This window comes from Neolamprologus brichardi, chromosome 8, assembly GCF_056152115.1.
Source record: "Neolamprologus brichardi isolate AB-2024 chromosome 8, ASM5615211v1, whole genome shotgun sequence".
Classification (NCBI taxonomy): domain Eukaryota; kingdom Metazoa; phylum Chordata; class Actinopteri; order Cichliformes; family Cichlidae; genus Neolamprologus; species Neolamprologus brichardi.
The window spans coordinates 24,101,448-24,118,153 of record NC_142111.1 but is presented as its reverse complement, the minus strand read 5'-3'; the positions used below and the strand labels follow the sequence as shown (position 1 = coordinate 24,118,153).

General features: G+C 40.4%; 3 protein-coding genes across 3 annotated transcripts; all 3 read right to left on the bottom strand.

Moving 5' to 3' along the window:
• Positions 1 to 1,177: 1,177 nt before the first annotated feature.
• Positions 1,178 to 6,461, bottom strand: LOC102775729 (serine/threonine-protein kinase pim-1-like). The gene is made up of 8 exons (XM_087844926.1): positions 6,401 to 6,461; positions 3,341 to 3,435; positions 3,156 to 3,203; positions 2,946 to 3,052; positions 2,036 to 2,147; positions 1,748 to 1,928; positions 1,490 to 1,660; positions 1,178 to 1,400 (listed from the first exon to the last, which is right to left on the bottom strand). The coding sequence occupies exons 1-8, from the start codon at positions 6,459 to 6,461 to the stop codon at positions 1,309 to 1,311; spliced, it is 867 nt and encodes a 288-aa protein (XP_087701052.1). The 3' UTR covers positions 1,178 to 1,308.
• Positions 6,462 to 12,105: 5,644 nt separating this feature from the next.
• LOC148101804 (serine/threonine-protein kinase pim-2-like) lies at positions 12,106 to 13,486 on the bottom strand. Its single transcript, XM_087844927.1, has 4 exons — positions 13,228 to 13,486; positions 12,940 to 13,120; positions 12,683 to 12,853; positions 12,106 to 12,593 (listed from the first exon to the last, which is right to left on the bottom strand). The coding sequence occupies exons 1-4, from the start codon at positions 13,405 to 13,407 to the stop codon at positions 12,502 to 12,504; spliced, it is 624 nt and encodes a 207-aa protein (XP_087701053.1). The 5' UTR covers positions 13,408 to 13,486; the 3' UTR covers positions 12,106 to 12,501.
• On the bottom strand, positions 13,436 to 14,428 carry LOC148101803 (uncharacterized). The gene is made up of 4 exons (XM_087844925.1): positions 14,190 to 14,428; positions 13,951 to 14,085; positions 13,735 to 13,829; positions 13,436 to 13,597 (listed from the first exon to the last, which is right to left on the bottom strand). The coding sequence occupies exons 1-4, from the start codon at positions 14,416 to 14,418 to the stop codon at positions 13,442 to 13,444; spliced, it is 615 nt and encodes a 204-aa protein (XP_087701051.1). The 5' UTR covers positions 14,419 to 14,428; the 3' UTR covers positions 13,436 to 13,441.
• Positions 14,429 to 16,706: the final 2,278 nt, after the last annotated feature.

Below are 16,706 nucleotides of genomic sequence, written 5' to 3'. Positions count from 1 at the left end.
TTGGGTGGAGGGTCGCTCTCCCTGGCAACACGTGAATGGAATCAGAGGTCGACCAATTGTGAGGCTGTGCAGAAAGTTTCCTCGCACGTCAGTGGGTTACTGTCACTCCAGTCCTCGCTGCTGTTGGTGGGTCGAATCAGCTATACATAGAAGTGAAAAGCCTCATTGAGGCTGTTTCAGCGTCTTCATTTCTCATTCACTGATGGAAATAATAAATCAGTGCCAATGAGGGCGAACCATAAAACCTGTTTTTATGTAATCAGGATCTATTAAAATAATTTTTTACCACTTTCTGGGGCAAAACTGGAGAAGACAGAGCTCTGTGAGGCTCTTAGGCCAGGTTAACTTAGCATAAGTCGACATATATAGCTGTAACAGTTTGTTGTTTTTTAAAAAAAAAAACTACTAGACCTTATTTCTCTTTTTAAATCCAGAGGCAACCACACTTTTGAGGTTGTATCACCTTCCATTTTTATATTAAAGTACCTTAATTCATCTGCAAATCGCTTGAACTATTTACAAGATTTATTAGTGAGAGGAGTCAACTTAAACAAGAGCACGGTCATAAACAGAAACTCTGCACAGGTGCCGTGGGAAATCTGAGTCAAGTGGTACTTGTGGAGAGTTTGTATTTACTGGTAAATGCAGGCCAGTAGTTATACTTTAACCTGATTAATTTTAAGTTTTCTTCTTTTTTGGGTAAAAAACAATCCTTGACATGGTAATAAAAGAGTATTCTCACCAAAGTTGAATTTAACAAGTTTTATTTTGATGGAAGTTCAAGTTAAATGTTCAGACTTTTACTAAATTTTATTTGATTACATTAAAGTATTTTATTACATTTAACTAATCAAATTAGGCCAATTTTGATGGAGCTCCTGACCCAGCCCAAGCTGTCTATGAAGACGAGGAAAAACTCCCCGGGGGGCCAGATGGATGGGAAGAAACCTCGGGAAAGCCCATTCAAAGAGAGGTCCCCTTTCCTGGGATGGCTGGGGAGGTTACAGGAACTCCCGGATAGCAAAATTTAGAATAGGCCAAAAAAACTAAAAACAATCTTTTTCTGTAAAAAAGACAAAAAAAGAAAGTTAGTTAATGTATCACACTTATATGATAAGATATGAAGTGTGTGTCCTTTTTTTTTTTTTTGCCTGTCCCATTTGGTTCTTTAGCCGTCAGAATTGTTGTCTGAAGACCAACAAGGATACCCAATGGATTTATTTTGCCAAATGGATCATCATGGTATTACCGTATTGGTCCATTTGATCGACAATATATGAAGTGTGTGTCTGTGTGTGAGAGACGGATTTATCTGAGCCAGGGGTGAAGCTGGAGGTCCCCCAGCGTTGGGCGCTTCTCCGGGACGTTGGTTAAACATGCGTCCAAGAAGTTCCGGCAGTCTGGAGAGAAAGAAAGGAGAAAAAAGATGAAGATGATAGTTCCAGTGATCCAAGCCATCAGTGAATGTTGAAGCGTGACATTTTCTTACGTGGCGACAAATCCTTGTTGAATTTCAGTTCCTTTTGGAGGAACGTCATGGTATTAAAGTCCCCCACATGAAGCGCTTCATACAGCACCACTCCCATTTGCCACACCGTGGTGGGTCCAGCCCTGTATTTTTTGCGTCCGTAACATTCGGGAGGGGTGTGAATAGGTGTACCTAATAAACAGACACAATGACAATTTCTTGTAAAACAAAAAGGCACAAATTGCTACATGTGTGAAGAGCAGGAGCTGAATATGTTACCGTAGAAGAGGCGGTACACCGATCGCTTCTTAGCAAAGCAGCTCAGTCCAAAGTCGATGATACGAACACGAGGCACATCTGAGCCGGTCTCAATCAGAATGTTCTCACTCTTGATGTCCCGGTGAAAGATGTGTTTATCCTCCAGGTCCTTTGCTGCATCAACCAGCTGCTTCAGAATGACCTGGAAAAGATGAAAAAGACAGTAATGAGTCAATGGGTTGATGCTTCTCTGATACTCTGTGCTTTGATTGAATGCTGTACAGTCTAAGGCTCTTCCAGTCAACTTACCTTGGCCTTTTCCTCTGGTAAACATCCTCCATTTTCTGTTATGTAATCATGGAGGTCCACAGCGGGGAGAGGTCTCTCCAGCACCAGGATCAGCTCTGTGCTGAGGTCAAACCTGTCACGGCCGAGGCCGCCTCAAAAGAGAAAGGACTCAAATGCTGGACGCCGCACAGCACGTAAGTAGTTTTAGAGACAACGTTCATTTTCTCAGTAAGTTTTCATAAACAGGAAACTGGAATGTGTGTTTAACAAGTGCAAAATGCCACAACTAAACCAAAGGGGTTTTAAGCAGCCTGGGCTAAGTAAGCAATCTGGTGTTGGTCAGTGGAAACAGCAGTTCCAGGGATTGGGCTGGAGGGAGAGTCAAACTGGGTGCGGGGTTAGGGTCAGAGTCACTGTAAATAGAGTACAGACGTTCAGGTATGGTTCAGGAGGAATATGGGCAAGCTGTTCGTTCTGAATTTTCCTTAGCACTGCGTACTTGCCGCGGGTGGTCTGTAGTGGCGTGGAGGGGTGGGTGGTCCGGGTGAGTGGTGCGAAATTCCTGGCGTTGAGGCAGGGAGGCAGGAAAGTTAGTCGGGTAAACAGCCCGTGAGACTGTCAGGTGGTCCAGCGTCCGGATTGGAGCTCTTCGGCGGAGATTTGTGTCTGGCAACTTGGTGCGTGGCTGTGAGAGAAACACACAATGAGACAAGGTAGTTTACAAAGCGTGTGCGAAATCACAGTGGTGGCCTGCACTAACTAGAGTTAGCTGAGTATCTGGCAAAGAGAGGTTGCGTGCGCTGGCCTTATGAGTCCCCGGCTTAATTACCCACAGGTGTGAGCAATCAGCAGAACACTGAGGCCCCTCCCAGGGGTGCAGATGCCAACTCGGAGGGAGACACCCTGGCACGCACCCGGACCATGACAAAACCAGTCCAACAGAGACACGGGTGCTGACGCTCCCACTGGTCCATCCGCTTCAGCTGCAAGCTTCAGCATAATGGCCACTTCCACCGAGACCCGCTTCCCGTTTTCACCCTGATATATTCCAACAAAGTGGATGATGAGGAAGAGATGTTCCACAGGTGAACGCTGCACTCAGTCCAGGAATGTAAAAACAGTTCAAGTGTTGCACACTTACCGTCACTTTGATGGGGATTCTGTCCTTTGGGATGTGTTTGCTGGCTACCTAAAAGACACAGAGCATTGGTGAGCCTTTCCTCCGTATGACATCACTAAAGGTGTGAAACAGCACACGTCTCAGCTTACGATATTATCCGTTATCTGCGTTACTGCCTGTCTTACTCCCACCATCTGAACACTTACTGGGCAATGATCTGTTATCCGGTAGCCAGCAAACACTGCTCCACAGCCGCCTCCTCCAAGATGGTGCTCCTCCACGTATCTGGCCTGGAATTCAGCTGAAAAGACAAACACACATGTTGTTTTACTACAGCTGTGACACAAATGACTCTCTGCTGTAGCCGAAATGTTCATTTTGCTCTTCACCTGAGTATAAAAGCCAAGCTACTTGCTACTTACGTAAACAACAACAACAACACAGTAGTGAAAAAGAGTGCTCGACATCAGGACTGGAAGGAATTTGATGGCATTTTAATGAGGATTGGTTAAATTCTAATAACAAGTTTATCCTTTTGATAACAAACAGAGCAACACCAGTCCATACTAGGTCTACTAAGTCTTAGATCTTCATGACACTTGTTGGTCTGTTTTTACTGCTGAGTCCAACAATAAACTTGTCCCATTATTTTACCAAAGACAAAGTGCCCCAGTAACCTTTCTTTGATTAAATGTTGTATTTCTGCTATTTTCACTCAAACACAGGATTCAAATGATTCATTTTTACACAGAGTGTCAACATTTTTAGAAATGTAGATTCTGTTATTTGGGGGATTTTACACAGATTTGATGTATTTGTTTACTTACTTTGATCTCCTGGATCTTTCTTAACTGCTGGACTTGTATTTTTTCTCGTTTCCTTGTTCATCTTAATTTAAAAATGTTTTAAAACAGGAAAATGTAGTGAATATTTCTTCAAATGTGTGTGCTTGCCTTTTCTAAGCTGTTTAAGGGAGTTCTGTAAGTGAGCTTTCAAAATAAACTCATCAATGACTGCCAGTAAACGTGTTCCCATGTAGTTTAAAGAGAAACACTGGGGCACACGAAGCCATATTTCATATAATTGAATAAGTCGTCGATATATCCAGCTATAACAGTTTTGTTCTTTTCTCCTCTGGCGGTTGTTTGGACGGAGTTGGCGGCGCTGAGTCTGCTCCGCTTTCTTGTTTGTTTAGGCCCACATTAGCAGCTTCGATGCTAGCATAGCCATGACCACTGACTTTAGCATGTGAAGACGTCTTAGCATTACAGTTTGATGGTATAAATTGCAGCTTTGTATGTTTAATAATCTTGTGGGCATATTCAACTGGAAGGAGAATAAACTTACTTAGCAAATTGTGCGCTCTTTCGGTGCTCCTGAAAGAACACACGACCGTTAAAGCCGCCATCTTGATGCCACCCCCTGGCGGTCAAGTGTACTTTCAACAAAGTATGCAGTGCTGCAAACCAGTTAATGAGACCTTTTTTTTTCTTTCTTTCTTTCTTTTTTTTTTTTTTACACATATCAGTGCTAATAAGCTACTCTTTTATTAGGCGCCGAACTCTGACCCCAGAGGGAATAACATCTGTGGAGTTATTTGTGTTGGAAAATTATAGTTAAAGTTATACTTTAACCTGATTAATTTTCAGTTTTCTTCTTTTTTGGGTGAAAAAACAATCCTTGAAATGGTAATAAAAGAATATTCTCACCAAAGTTGAATTAAACAAGTTTTATTTTGATGGAAATTAAATGTTCAGACTTTTACTAAATTTTATTTGATTACATTAAAGTATTTTATTACATTTAACTAATCAAATTAGGCCAATTTTGATGGAGCTCCTGACCCAGCCCAAGCTCTCTATGAAGACGAGGAAAAACTCCCCGGGGGGCCAGATGGATGGGAAGAAACCTCGGGAAAGCCCATTCAAAGAGAGATCCCCTTTCCTGGGATGGCTGGGGGGGTTACAGGAACTCCAGGATAGCAAAATTTAGAATAGGCCAAAAAAACTAAAAACAATCTTTTCCTGTAAAAACGACAAAAAAAGAAAGTTAGTTAATGTATCACACTTATATGACAAGATATGAAGTGTGTGTCTGTGTGTGAGAGAGACGCGTTTATCTGAGCCAGGGGTGAAGCTGGAGGTCCCCCAGCGTAAACTAAACATCCTCCATTTTCTGTTATATAATCATGGAGGTCCACAGCGGGGAGAGGTCTCTCCAGCACCACGATCAGCTCTGTGCAGAGGTCAAACCAGTCCAGCAGAGACACGGGTGCTGACGCTCCCACTGGTCCATCCGCTTCAGCTGCAAGCTTCAGCATAATGGCCACTTCCACCGAGACCCGCTTCCCGTTTTCACCCTGATTCCAACAAAGTGGATGATGAGGAAGAGGCGTTCCACAGGTGAACGCTGCACTCAGTCCAGGAATGTAAAAACAGTTCAAGTGTTGCACACTTACCGTCACTTTGATGGGGATTCTGTCCTTTGGGATGTGTTTGATGGCTACCTAAAAGACACAGAGCATTGGTGAGCATTTCCTCCGTATGACATCACTAAAGGTGTGAAACAGCACACGTCTCAGCTTACGATATTATCCGTTATCTGCGTTACTGCCTGTCTTACTCCCACCATCTGAACACTTACTGGGCAACGATCTGTTATCCGGTAGCCAGCAAACACTGCTCCACAGCCGCCTCCTCCAAGATGGTGCTCCTCCACGTATCTGGCCTGGAATTCACCTGAAAAGACAAACACACATGTTGTTTTACTACAGCTGTGACACAAATGACTCTCTGCTGTAGCCTAAATGTTCATTTTGCTCTTCACCTGAGTATAAAAGCCAAGCTACTTGCTACTTACGTAAACAACAACAACAACACAGTAGTGAAAAAGAGTGCTCGACATCAGGACTGGAAGGAATTTGATGGCATTTTAATGAGGATTGGTTAAATTCTAATAACAAGTTTATCCTTTTGATAACAAACAGAGCAACACCAGTCCATACTAGGTCTACTAAGTCTTAGATCTTCATGACACTTGTTGGTCTGTTTTAACTGCTGAGTCCAACAATAAACTTGTCCCATTATTTTACCAAAGACAAAGTGCCCCAGTAACCTTTCTTTGATTAGACATGTTGTATTTCTGCTATTTTCACTCAAACACAGGATTCAAATGATTCATTTTTACACAGAGTGTCAACATTTTTAGAAATGTAGATTCTGTTATTTGGGGGATTTTACACAGATTTGATGTATTTGTTTACTTACTTTGATCTCCTGGATCTTTCTTATCTGTTGGACTTGTATTTTTTCTCGTTTCCTTGTTCATCTTAATTTAAAAATGTTTTAAACAGGAAAATGTAGTGAATATTTCTTCAAATGTGTGTGTGCTTGTCTTTTCTAAGCTGTTTAAGGGAGATCTGTAAGTGAGCTTTCAAAATAAACTCATCACTGACTGCCAGTAAATGTGTTCCCATGTAGTTTAAAGAGAAACACCGTGGCACACGAAGCCATAATATTTCATATAATTGAATAAGTCGTCGATATATCCAGCTATACCAGTTATTTTTAAATTTTGCATTTCTTCTTTATATAGTGAAACTACTAGACCTTATTTCTCTTTTTAAATCTAGAGGCAACCACGCTTTTGAGGTTGTATCACCTTCCATTTTTATATTAAAAGTACATTAATTCATGTGTACGGACTATTTTCTAAAATCAAAACATCATAGTTACCCAACACCCAGTTGTTGTGCGAAATGCTAGGGTTAACTAGCTATTGGTGTTAATTTACTGATTAACTTACAAAACACGTACAAAACTCAACTTACTGAAAAAGTTCCACAGTGGCTTCCATCCTTATGTTGATTAGTCCAGTTTAAGGCATAACACCTCAAACTTGGGGCCCATGTCACCCATACTTGCTGCCTGTATATTCCCAGCCAACATGTATATATGGGCCCCACCTGGTTTTTGCTCGGGCTGGATGGGTACCATGTGGGCATGGGCTCAAACTGGGCTTTTTGTATGGGGCCTACTTGGGTTTTTCACATTAAACCCATATGGGCAATCCCAAGTGGGCACTTTTAGTAGGTCCTAGCTGGGTCAAACATGGGAAACACTTCACTTGGTCCAAAATGGGAAACACATGTAGGACCCACTTGGGTTTTCCACCTGGGATAGACATGGGCAAACACAGTCATTTAAGGATAGGCTGTTGTTGTGTGCCCCAGGTGGGGCAAAGTGAGGTAATCAATATATGGTTTAGCACTGATGACACAGGTGGGGTCCCCCTGGTCAAACTATATGGGTTGCACATGGGCAAATGCAAGTCAGACCCTGAAAAATGTCTATTTGGGCATTTAAGTTAATATGGGCATATATTTTACATGGGCTCAAGATTGTTTAGTATATATGGGACCCACTTGGGTTTCTCACATTAAAGCCATATGGGTGGGCATCCAATGTAGGTCCTAGTTGGGTCAGTGATGGTAAATGTGTACATTGGTTCAAAATGGTAGCACATGCTTATGTGAGGATTCTTCTTCTATGAAGAGCCTGAGAAAGTGTTATTTGAATAAAGGGGGATTTATTCCAAACAAGCCCATCACAGATTGCACACAACCCAGGGAGTTATGAAAGTCAAATTGTAAAAAGAATCTCAAAAGAAAGTATGAACATAACTCTCTTTTATAACCTGCAGACGGCACCCATGGGGTACCATTCTCTAACAAATCACCCTAACTTTAACATATTTGGCACAACCTCAGTCTATCACTTTTGCTATCCTTACGTACAGTCAGATGTTCTTTACCCTTCATTTTTGACCCTCTCAGTATTTAGCCTTGGCTAGCGAATGTACTCAAAGTCCACGTTAAGACATCAAGATGTTATGTGTTATCAGACACTACAACCCAGCTGTCAAGTGAGACTATAGGAACTTTGGTGTTTTTGAACATTCAATGTTACTCAAAACACTCCGCACACTATTCCAAATAACTGGTTTGAAACTAGTTACTTTTTAATTTTAGATTTCATTTTAAGTACTTAATTTGAACTTTCAGTAATCTGCATGGTAGGCTGCATGGTGAGGCTCAGATAAGATAAAATAAGGACTTCATGATTCTTCTTAGGTAAATTCACTTGTCACAGCAGCAATAATAAGTGATTAAAACAGACACAAGAGTAGAAAAAAAGAAAGCAAAAAATACAAATAAAAAACCTAAGATAAAAGTGAATTACATAGACAAAATCCAGATTTAGCATTTGCAAATTAAGGATTACTGGTTGTTCAAACAATTAAGACTATTTACTTGAGCAAACATGCAGTTGAGGATTTTTAGTAAATCAGATACACTCTACTGTATTAGAGAAAAGACAGTACATGGAAGTTGGAAGTTTTGGTTAATCAGATCCAGTAAAGCTCCTTAAGTATATTACCGATCTGTTAAAATGTTACTCTTCAAACTTGTGCCCTCAAATTATGTAACCAGAAATAATTTATATTTTCTTTCAACTAGTGGAAAGGAGAGGGAATGGGGTCTTTCAAGCAGTCTCACTTCAACTGTGTAACTCCCTTGTCCTTATGGTGTATTGACACTATTGAAACTTTTCAAAAGCAGTCTAATGTTAGAAGAGCTTTTAGGTAAACTGTTTCTGTTGTTATTCTTCTTCTTCTTATCATCGTTATTATATATTTTATTAATTATATTTTATTATGATGTTGATTTGGGTGACAATTATTTTACAAATATTATATATTAATTTTCTAAACATATTAACCATCCCTATGCTTAAAAAACTCTTAAAAATAGTTTTTTTCTTTTAAACTTGTGTATTGTTTGACTTTTAAAATGTTTGTATCAGGTGTAAAATTACTTTTTAAAAAAGTTTTTTTTAATGTGAGCAGCTCCTATTGGCTCGTTTAAAAAGAGGGAGGAGCAGATTGCACCGCCTAGCGTCTAGTCTTCGCGGTCTTTTGTCAGTTGCGGCCTTTTCTCTCCCTGGTGTTTGAGAACGTGGAGGACAAAAGGATACCAAAGAATCGAAAACTATGACAAAGCTAAATACTGAAAGTTTGATAAGTTTTCATCAATGATTATTTTAGTAACTTTCTGTAGTTGTCCTAAACGGTATAAATGGTAAATGGCTGTATTTGTATAGCGCTTTTGCTAGTCCCCTAAGGGGGAGAAGCATAACATCTTTAGCTAGCAGGTAAAACTGGGTTAATTTACTGTCATTGTCTTTGGCAAACATAATTAAAAGTTAATTACAAAACTCTTACTGCCTATATTCTACTTAATAAAGTCCATTTTTTCTTATTCTCTTTTCATTCCGCCATTCTCTACAGTTTTTGAATTTACATACTATAACGTACACGGCAGTTTTTTTTCTGTACTTCTGTAACCTTTTCTTAGGTTTTCCTATAAGGCATTTGTAATTAATTAACATGAAATTTCCCCTTGTGGGACTAATAAAGGTATCTTATCTTAAATTTTTTTTTCTTTTTTTGCTTTACTGGATTCCCACTCAGGTAACTCGGCCATTATGCACTACCCAGTAAACAAAATGGCTGAACAGTATCTTAAATGTTTGAACATGAGCTAGTCATGCCATGTCACGTAATATTCATGTGCAGTGTAGCAAGCTCAACTCATATGGGTGTAAAACATGAGGCGTATGAGGTGATTGCTTAAATTACTGCAGTAGATGCCTGCAGCTGAAACGGTTTTCTGATCTGAACCTGAACCTACTGGTCACGTTTACGGTAATGTTACCAGATATGCATTGTACTATAGGAAAACGTTGGTGGATCAGTGTGCAAAAAGCCCCCAAAAGAAACACACAGCTTCTTTAGTTCAAACACTGTCTGATCTCTCTCTTAGATACTGTGCTGTTCCATCTAGTTATTGGTTACTGAGAAATGCTTGGTTATTAATTTATTAAGAGAGTGCAGCTGTTCAGATCAGATGGTGAAGTAGGAAAATGCAGAACATGTTACTATATAGTTGAATGCTGTGTAAAATACTAGTAATCTAACTCCCATTTATGGCTTTTACTAATGTGGGGCTAAATAAAAAATTACAGACATACTGAAATCTGCTACAATTACAAAGCTTAAGTTTAAAACAATTATTATTTATTAAGCATTTTTTTTGCTCTTTTTTCATTCTTTTTGCTAATAATGGACTCAATTTTATTATCAAGTTCAAAGACCTATTAAACTTTTAAACCATTAAAGCCAGGAAATTAAATGCTCGTAAATGTACGAGACCCTCTTTATTTGTCGCTAACAATGAAAGTTTCATAGAAGATTCCATAGGAACTGCTTGGGGTAATTTTTGACCCCACTTGTCGAAGAGTGGGGTAGTGATACAAAAACTGCACTTTTTTTTTTTTTAAATTAATGAAAAAATAAATAAAAATAGAAATGTCTTCATGTTACAAACATATTTTATGAGGAGTACCTGGAATATGAATATATTACAACTTTTCATTTTAAAGATTTTGAAGAAAAACAACCCATGCGGTAATTTTTGACCCCACGTGTGCATCTAAGGGTTAAAAGGAAAAAGCTGAAAATTTAAATAGTTAAAAGTTGAAATGTAAATAGTTGGTTTTTGTATTATATGATTTATTTATTATATTTTATGTGGAGTGAATAAATAAAAGTATATTTATGGTGCCTGCTAGAGACAAAGCACGTACAAACCCCAAAACACGTAAAAATTCCAAAACACGCAAAAACGCCATAGCACGTACAAACCCCAAAACACGTAAAAATTCCAAAACACGTAAAAACTCTATAGCACGTACAAACCCCAAAACACGTAAAAACTCTATAGCACGTACAAACCCCAAAACACGTAAAAATTCCAAAACACGTAAAAACGCCATAGCACGTACAAACCCCAAAACACGTAAAAATTCCAAAACACGTAAAAACTCTATAGCACGTACAAACCCCAAAACACATAAAAACGCCATAGCACGTACAAACCCCAAAACACGTAAAAATTCCAAAACACGTAAAAACTCTATAGCACGTACAACTCCAAAACACATAAAAACTCTATAGCATGTACAAACCCCAAAACACGTAAAAATTCCAAAACACGTAAAAACGCCATAGCGCGTACAAACCCCAAAACACGTAAAAATTCCAAAACACGTAAAAACGCCATAGCACGTACAAACCCCAAAACACGTAAAAATTCCAAAACACGTAAAAACTCTATAGCACGTACAAACCCCAAAACACATAAAAACGCCATAGCATGTACAAACCCCAAAACACGTAAAAATTCCAAAACACGTAAAAACTCTATAGCACGTACAACTCCAAAACACATAAAAACTCTATAGCATGTACAAACCCCAAAACACGTAAAAATTCCAAAACACGTAAAAACGCCATAGCGCGTACAAACCCCAAAACACGTAAAAATTCCAAAACACGTAAAAACTCTATAGCACGTACAAACCCCAAAACACGTAAAAAACGCCATAGCACGTACAAACCCCAAAACACGTTAAAATTCCAAAACACGTAAAAACTCTATAGCACGTACAACTCCAAAACACGTCAAAACTCTATAGCACGTACAAACCCCAAAACACGTAAAAATTCCAAAACACATAAAAACTCCATAGCACGTACAAACTCCGAAGCAACAAAACACAGAAGTTCTCCAGGATGCTAGGCGCAGTGTCCAGTTTTTGTTACCTAGTGGCTACACAAGCCAGCAAGTACCAACGACCGGATTTGGCGTGTGGTAGTAGCACAGGAGTCAACTTAAACAAGAGCACGGTCATAAACAGAAACTGCCGTGGGAAGACTGAGTTAAGTGGTACTTGTGGAGAGTTTGTACTTACTGGTAAATGCAGGCCTGATTAATTTTCAGTTTTCTTCTTTTTTGGGTAAAAAACAATCCTTGAAATGGTAATAAAAGAGTATTCTCACCAAAGTTGAATTAAACAAGTTTTATTTTGATGGAAATTAAATGTTCAGACTTTTACTATATTTTATTTGATTACATTAAAGTATTTTATTACATTTAACTAATCAAATTAGGCCAATTTTGATGATGCTCCTGACCCAGCCCAAGCTCTCTATGAAGACGAGGAAAAACTCCCCGGGGGGCCAGATGGATGGGAAGAAACCTCGGGAAAGCCCATTCAAAGAGAGGTCCCCTTTCCTGGGATGGCTGGGGGGGTTACAGGAACTCCAGGATAGCAAAATTTAGAATAGGCCAAAAAAACTAAAAACAATCTTTTCCTGTAAAAAAGACAAAAAAAGAAAGTTAGTTAATGTATCACACTTATATGATAAGATATGAAGTGTGTGTCTGTGTGTGAGAGAGACGGGTTTATCTGAGCCAGTGGTGAAGCTGGAGGTCCCCCAGTGTTGGGCGCTTCTCCGGGACGTTGGTTAAACATGCGTCCAAGAAGTTCCGGCAGTCTGGAGAGAAAGAAAGGAGAAAAAAGATGAAGATGATAGTTCCAGTGATCCAAGCCATCAGTGAATGTTGAAGCGTGACGTTTTCTTACGTGGCGACAGATCCTTGTTGAATTTCAGTTCCTTTTGGAGGAACGTCATGGTATTAAAGTCCCCCACATGAAGCGCTTCATACAGCACCACTCCCATTTGCCACACCGTGGTGGGTCCAGCCCTGTATTTTTTGCGTCCGTAACATTCGGGAGGGGTGTGAATAGGTGTACCTAATAAACAGACACAATGACAATTTCTTGTAAAACAAAAGGCACAAATTGCTACATGTGTGAAGAGCAGGAGCTGAATACGTTACCATAGAAGAGGCGGTACACCGATCGCTTCTTAGCAAAGCAGCTCAGTCCAAAGTCGATGATACGAACACGAGGCACATCTGAGCCGGTCTCAATCAGAATGTTCTCACTCTTGATGTCCCGGTGAAAGATGTGTTTATCCTCCAGGTCCTTTGCTGCATCAACCAGCTGCTTCAGAATGACCTGGAAAAGATGAAAAAGACAGTAATGAGTCAATGGGTTGATGCTTCTCTGATACTCTGTGCTTTGATTGAATGCTGTACAGTCTAAGGCTCTTCCAGTCAACTTACCTTGGCCTTTTCCTCTGGTAAACATCCTCCATTTTCGGTTATGTAATCATGCAGGTCCACAGCGGGGAGAGGTCTCTCCAGCACCAGGATCAGCTCTGTACCGAGGTCAAACCAGTCCAGCAGAGACACGGGTGCTGACGCTCCCACTGGTCCATCCCCTTCAGCTGCAAGCTTCAGCATAATGGCCACTTCCACCGAGACCCGCTTCCCGTTTTCACCCTGATATATTCCAACAAAGTGGATGATGAGGAAGAGGCGTTCCACAGGTGAACGCTGCACTCAGTCCAGGAATGTAAAAACAGTTCAAGTGTTGCACACTTACCGTCACTTTGATGGGGATTCTGTCCTTTGGGATGTGTTTGATGGCTACCTAAAAGACACAGAGCACAGGTGAGCCTTTCCTCCGTATGACATCACTAAAGGTGTGAAACAGCACACGTCTCAGCTTACGATATTATCCGTTATCTGCGTTACTGCCTGTCTTACTCCCACCATCTGAACACTTACTGGGCAACGATCTGTTATCCGGTAGCCAGCAAACACTGCTCCACAGCCGCCTCCTCCAAGATGGTGCTCCTCCACGTATCTGGCCTGGAATTCACCTGAAAAGAAAAACACACATGTTGTTTTACTACAGCTGTGACACAAATGACTCTCTGCTGTAGCCGAAATGTTCATTTTGCTCTTCACCTGAGTATAAAAGCCAAGCTGCTTGCTACTTACGTCTCTGGTCAGCTGCTGAATTTTGGGCGCTGTGTTTGGTTTTGTCCCTTTTCTTTCTCTTGGGTGGCTCTTTGCTGTCTCCTGCAGACTTCCTTCTGCCATCTTTCATGCACCCATTTGTGCTTTGACTGCAGTCTGCAGATGTGGAAAACACCAAAAGCACATCAGCTCATTAGATCATAGACACAAATATCTCCTTCATCTCCTTAATCTACCCCTCACTCAGCTAATTAGTCTACCTTTACCAGCGTCCAAGGAGGAAGACGCTTGCTCCTTGTCACCGCTCGTAGGCTCAGCAAGTTTAGGCTTCTTTGCTGGACTGGTTGTGCCCGCTGCATCTTGCTGGACCTTACGCTTCACTCCTTTGACCTCATGAGTGTCTGAGCTGGTGGAAGGAGCAGCCTGCTCAGTGACCCTCCTCCTTTTTACAGGGGTCTTCCTTTCAGGACTGGCCTTTCTTTTAGCCATCCTGTTCTTAGAGTCTGTCAACAACAACAACAACAACAACACAGTAGTGAAAAAGAGTGCTCGACATCAGGACTGGAAGGATTTTGATGGCGTATTTGTTAAATTCTAATAACAGTTTATCCTTTTGATACAAACAGAGCAACACCAGTCCATACTAGGTCTACTAAGTCTTAGATCTTCATGACACTTGTTGGTCTGTTTTTACTGCTGAGTCCAACAATAAACTTGTCCCATTATTTTACCAAAGACAAAGTGCCCCAGTAACCTTTCTTTGATTAAATGTTGTATTTCTGCTATTTTCACTCAAACACAGGATTCAAATGATTCATTTTTACACAGAGTCTCAACATTTTTAGAAATGTAGATTCTGTTATTTGGGGGATTTTACACAGATTTGATGTATTTGTTTACTTACTTTGATCTCCTGGATCTTTCTTATCTGCTGGACTTGTATTTTTTCTCATTTCCTTGTTCATCTTAATTTAAAAATGTTTCAAACAGGAAAATGTAGTGAATATTTCTTCAAATGTGTGTGCGCTTGTCTTTTCTAAGCTGTTTAAGCGAGTTCTGTAAGTGAGCTTTCAAAATAAACTCAGGAGACTATGGCAACAGAACCTTGCCTTTCAGTGACATAACTGACTGCCAGCAAAAGTGTTCCCAAGTAGTTTAAAGAAAAACACTGTGGCTGACTAAGCCATAATATTTCATATAATTCAATAATTTCATATTAATTCAACTGTTTCTTTCATTTTATTTTTATTTATTTTTTTATATTTTAATATTGTTTGTATAAAGACTTGATGTGTGGCTGCCAATATGAACAGTTCTGGTTGACCTAATACTTATAAACACAGTGTCAGCTACGTTGTCATCTGAGTTAACGTATTTATTTACATTAAACTTTCTTATTATATCAAACGATTAACCAATAACAGAGTGTGTTACTATCAAATGTGAAATAAAATATAACAGTTTTTTATAAAGCCATTGGTAACTGGGTTGTTTTTTTTTCTGTTAGGATCATTCAGTAATACAATGTGCATGTAGGTCCAACCATCAATTTCTATCACTTGGTCAAAGGCTGAGAGTTGGGTGTCATCCCGAGACTGCTCCAGTGGAAAATCTCTCACGGGGTGGCGGGCCCTTGTAGTGAGGCCCTATCTCCTCCCCCCGCGTCACCCTGAGCCCAGACACTACACGCTACTAAAAGTTGTGATCGCATCCCCAGATACTGCCCCAAAAGGTTATTAAACCCCAGCCAATTTGTTTCCAAAATTAGGGGATGTGACAGGCACAAACTAACTGCAGCCTTTATCCTATGTGTTTTGCATGTGAGTGTCCCCATGCACAGAAGCCCCAGTGACGCAGAATACCTAAGGTATCCGTCTGTGCCGCCCTCGGTGCTTTGGGTGCAGTGCCTGTTGCTTCTTAGGCCCAGGGAGGCAGAGGGGGAATACGAAAAGTCTAAAGACACCATTTGACCTCAGAACTGAAGAAGCTTCTGGGATGAGAGGTGAAACGTCTTCAAGCAACGTAAAGAAGTCCAGACGCTTTTCTTTCCAAGCTCCTTAGACTCTAAAGACAAGAGTTTGCACTGTAAGGAATGTCTAAAATATATGTATAAAATATATACAGTGGGGCAAAAAAGTATTTAGTCAGCCACCGATTGTGCAAGTTCCCCCACTTAAAATGATGACAGAGGTCAGTAATTTGCACCAGAGGTACACTTCAACTGTGAGAGACAGAATGTGAAAAAAAAAATCCATGAATTCACATGGTAGGATTTGTAAAGAATTTATTCGTAAATCAGGGTGGAAAATAAGTATTTGGTCAATAACAAAAATACAACTCAATACTTTGTAACATAACCTTTGTTGGCAATAACAGAGGTCAAACGTTTACTATAGGTCTTTACCAGGTTTGCACACACAGTAGCTGGTATTTTGGCCCATTCCTCCATGCAGATCTTCTCAAGAGCAGTGATGTTTTGGGGCTGTCGCCGAGCAACACGGACTTTCAACTCCCGCCACAGATTTTCTATGGGGTTGAGGTCTGGAGACTGGCTAGGCCACTCCAGGACTTTCAAATGCTTCTTACGGAGCCACTCCTTTGTTGCCCGGGCGGTGTGTTTTGGATCATTGTCATGTTGGAAGACCCAGCCTCGTTTCATCGTCAAAGTTCTCACTGATGGAAGGAGGTTTTGGCTCAAAATCTCACGATACTTGGCCCCATTCATTCTGTCCTTAACACGGATCAGTCGTCCTGTCCCCTTGGCAGAAAAACAGCCC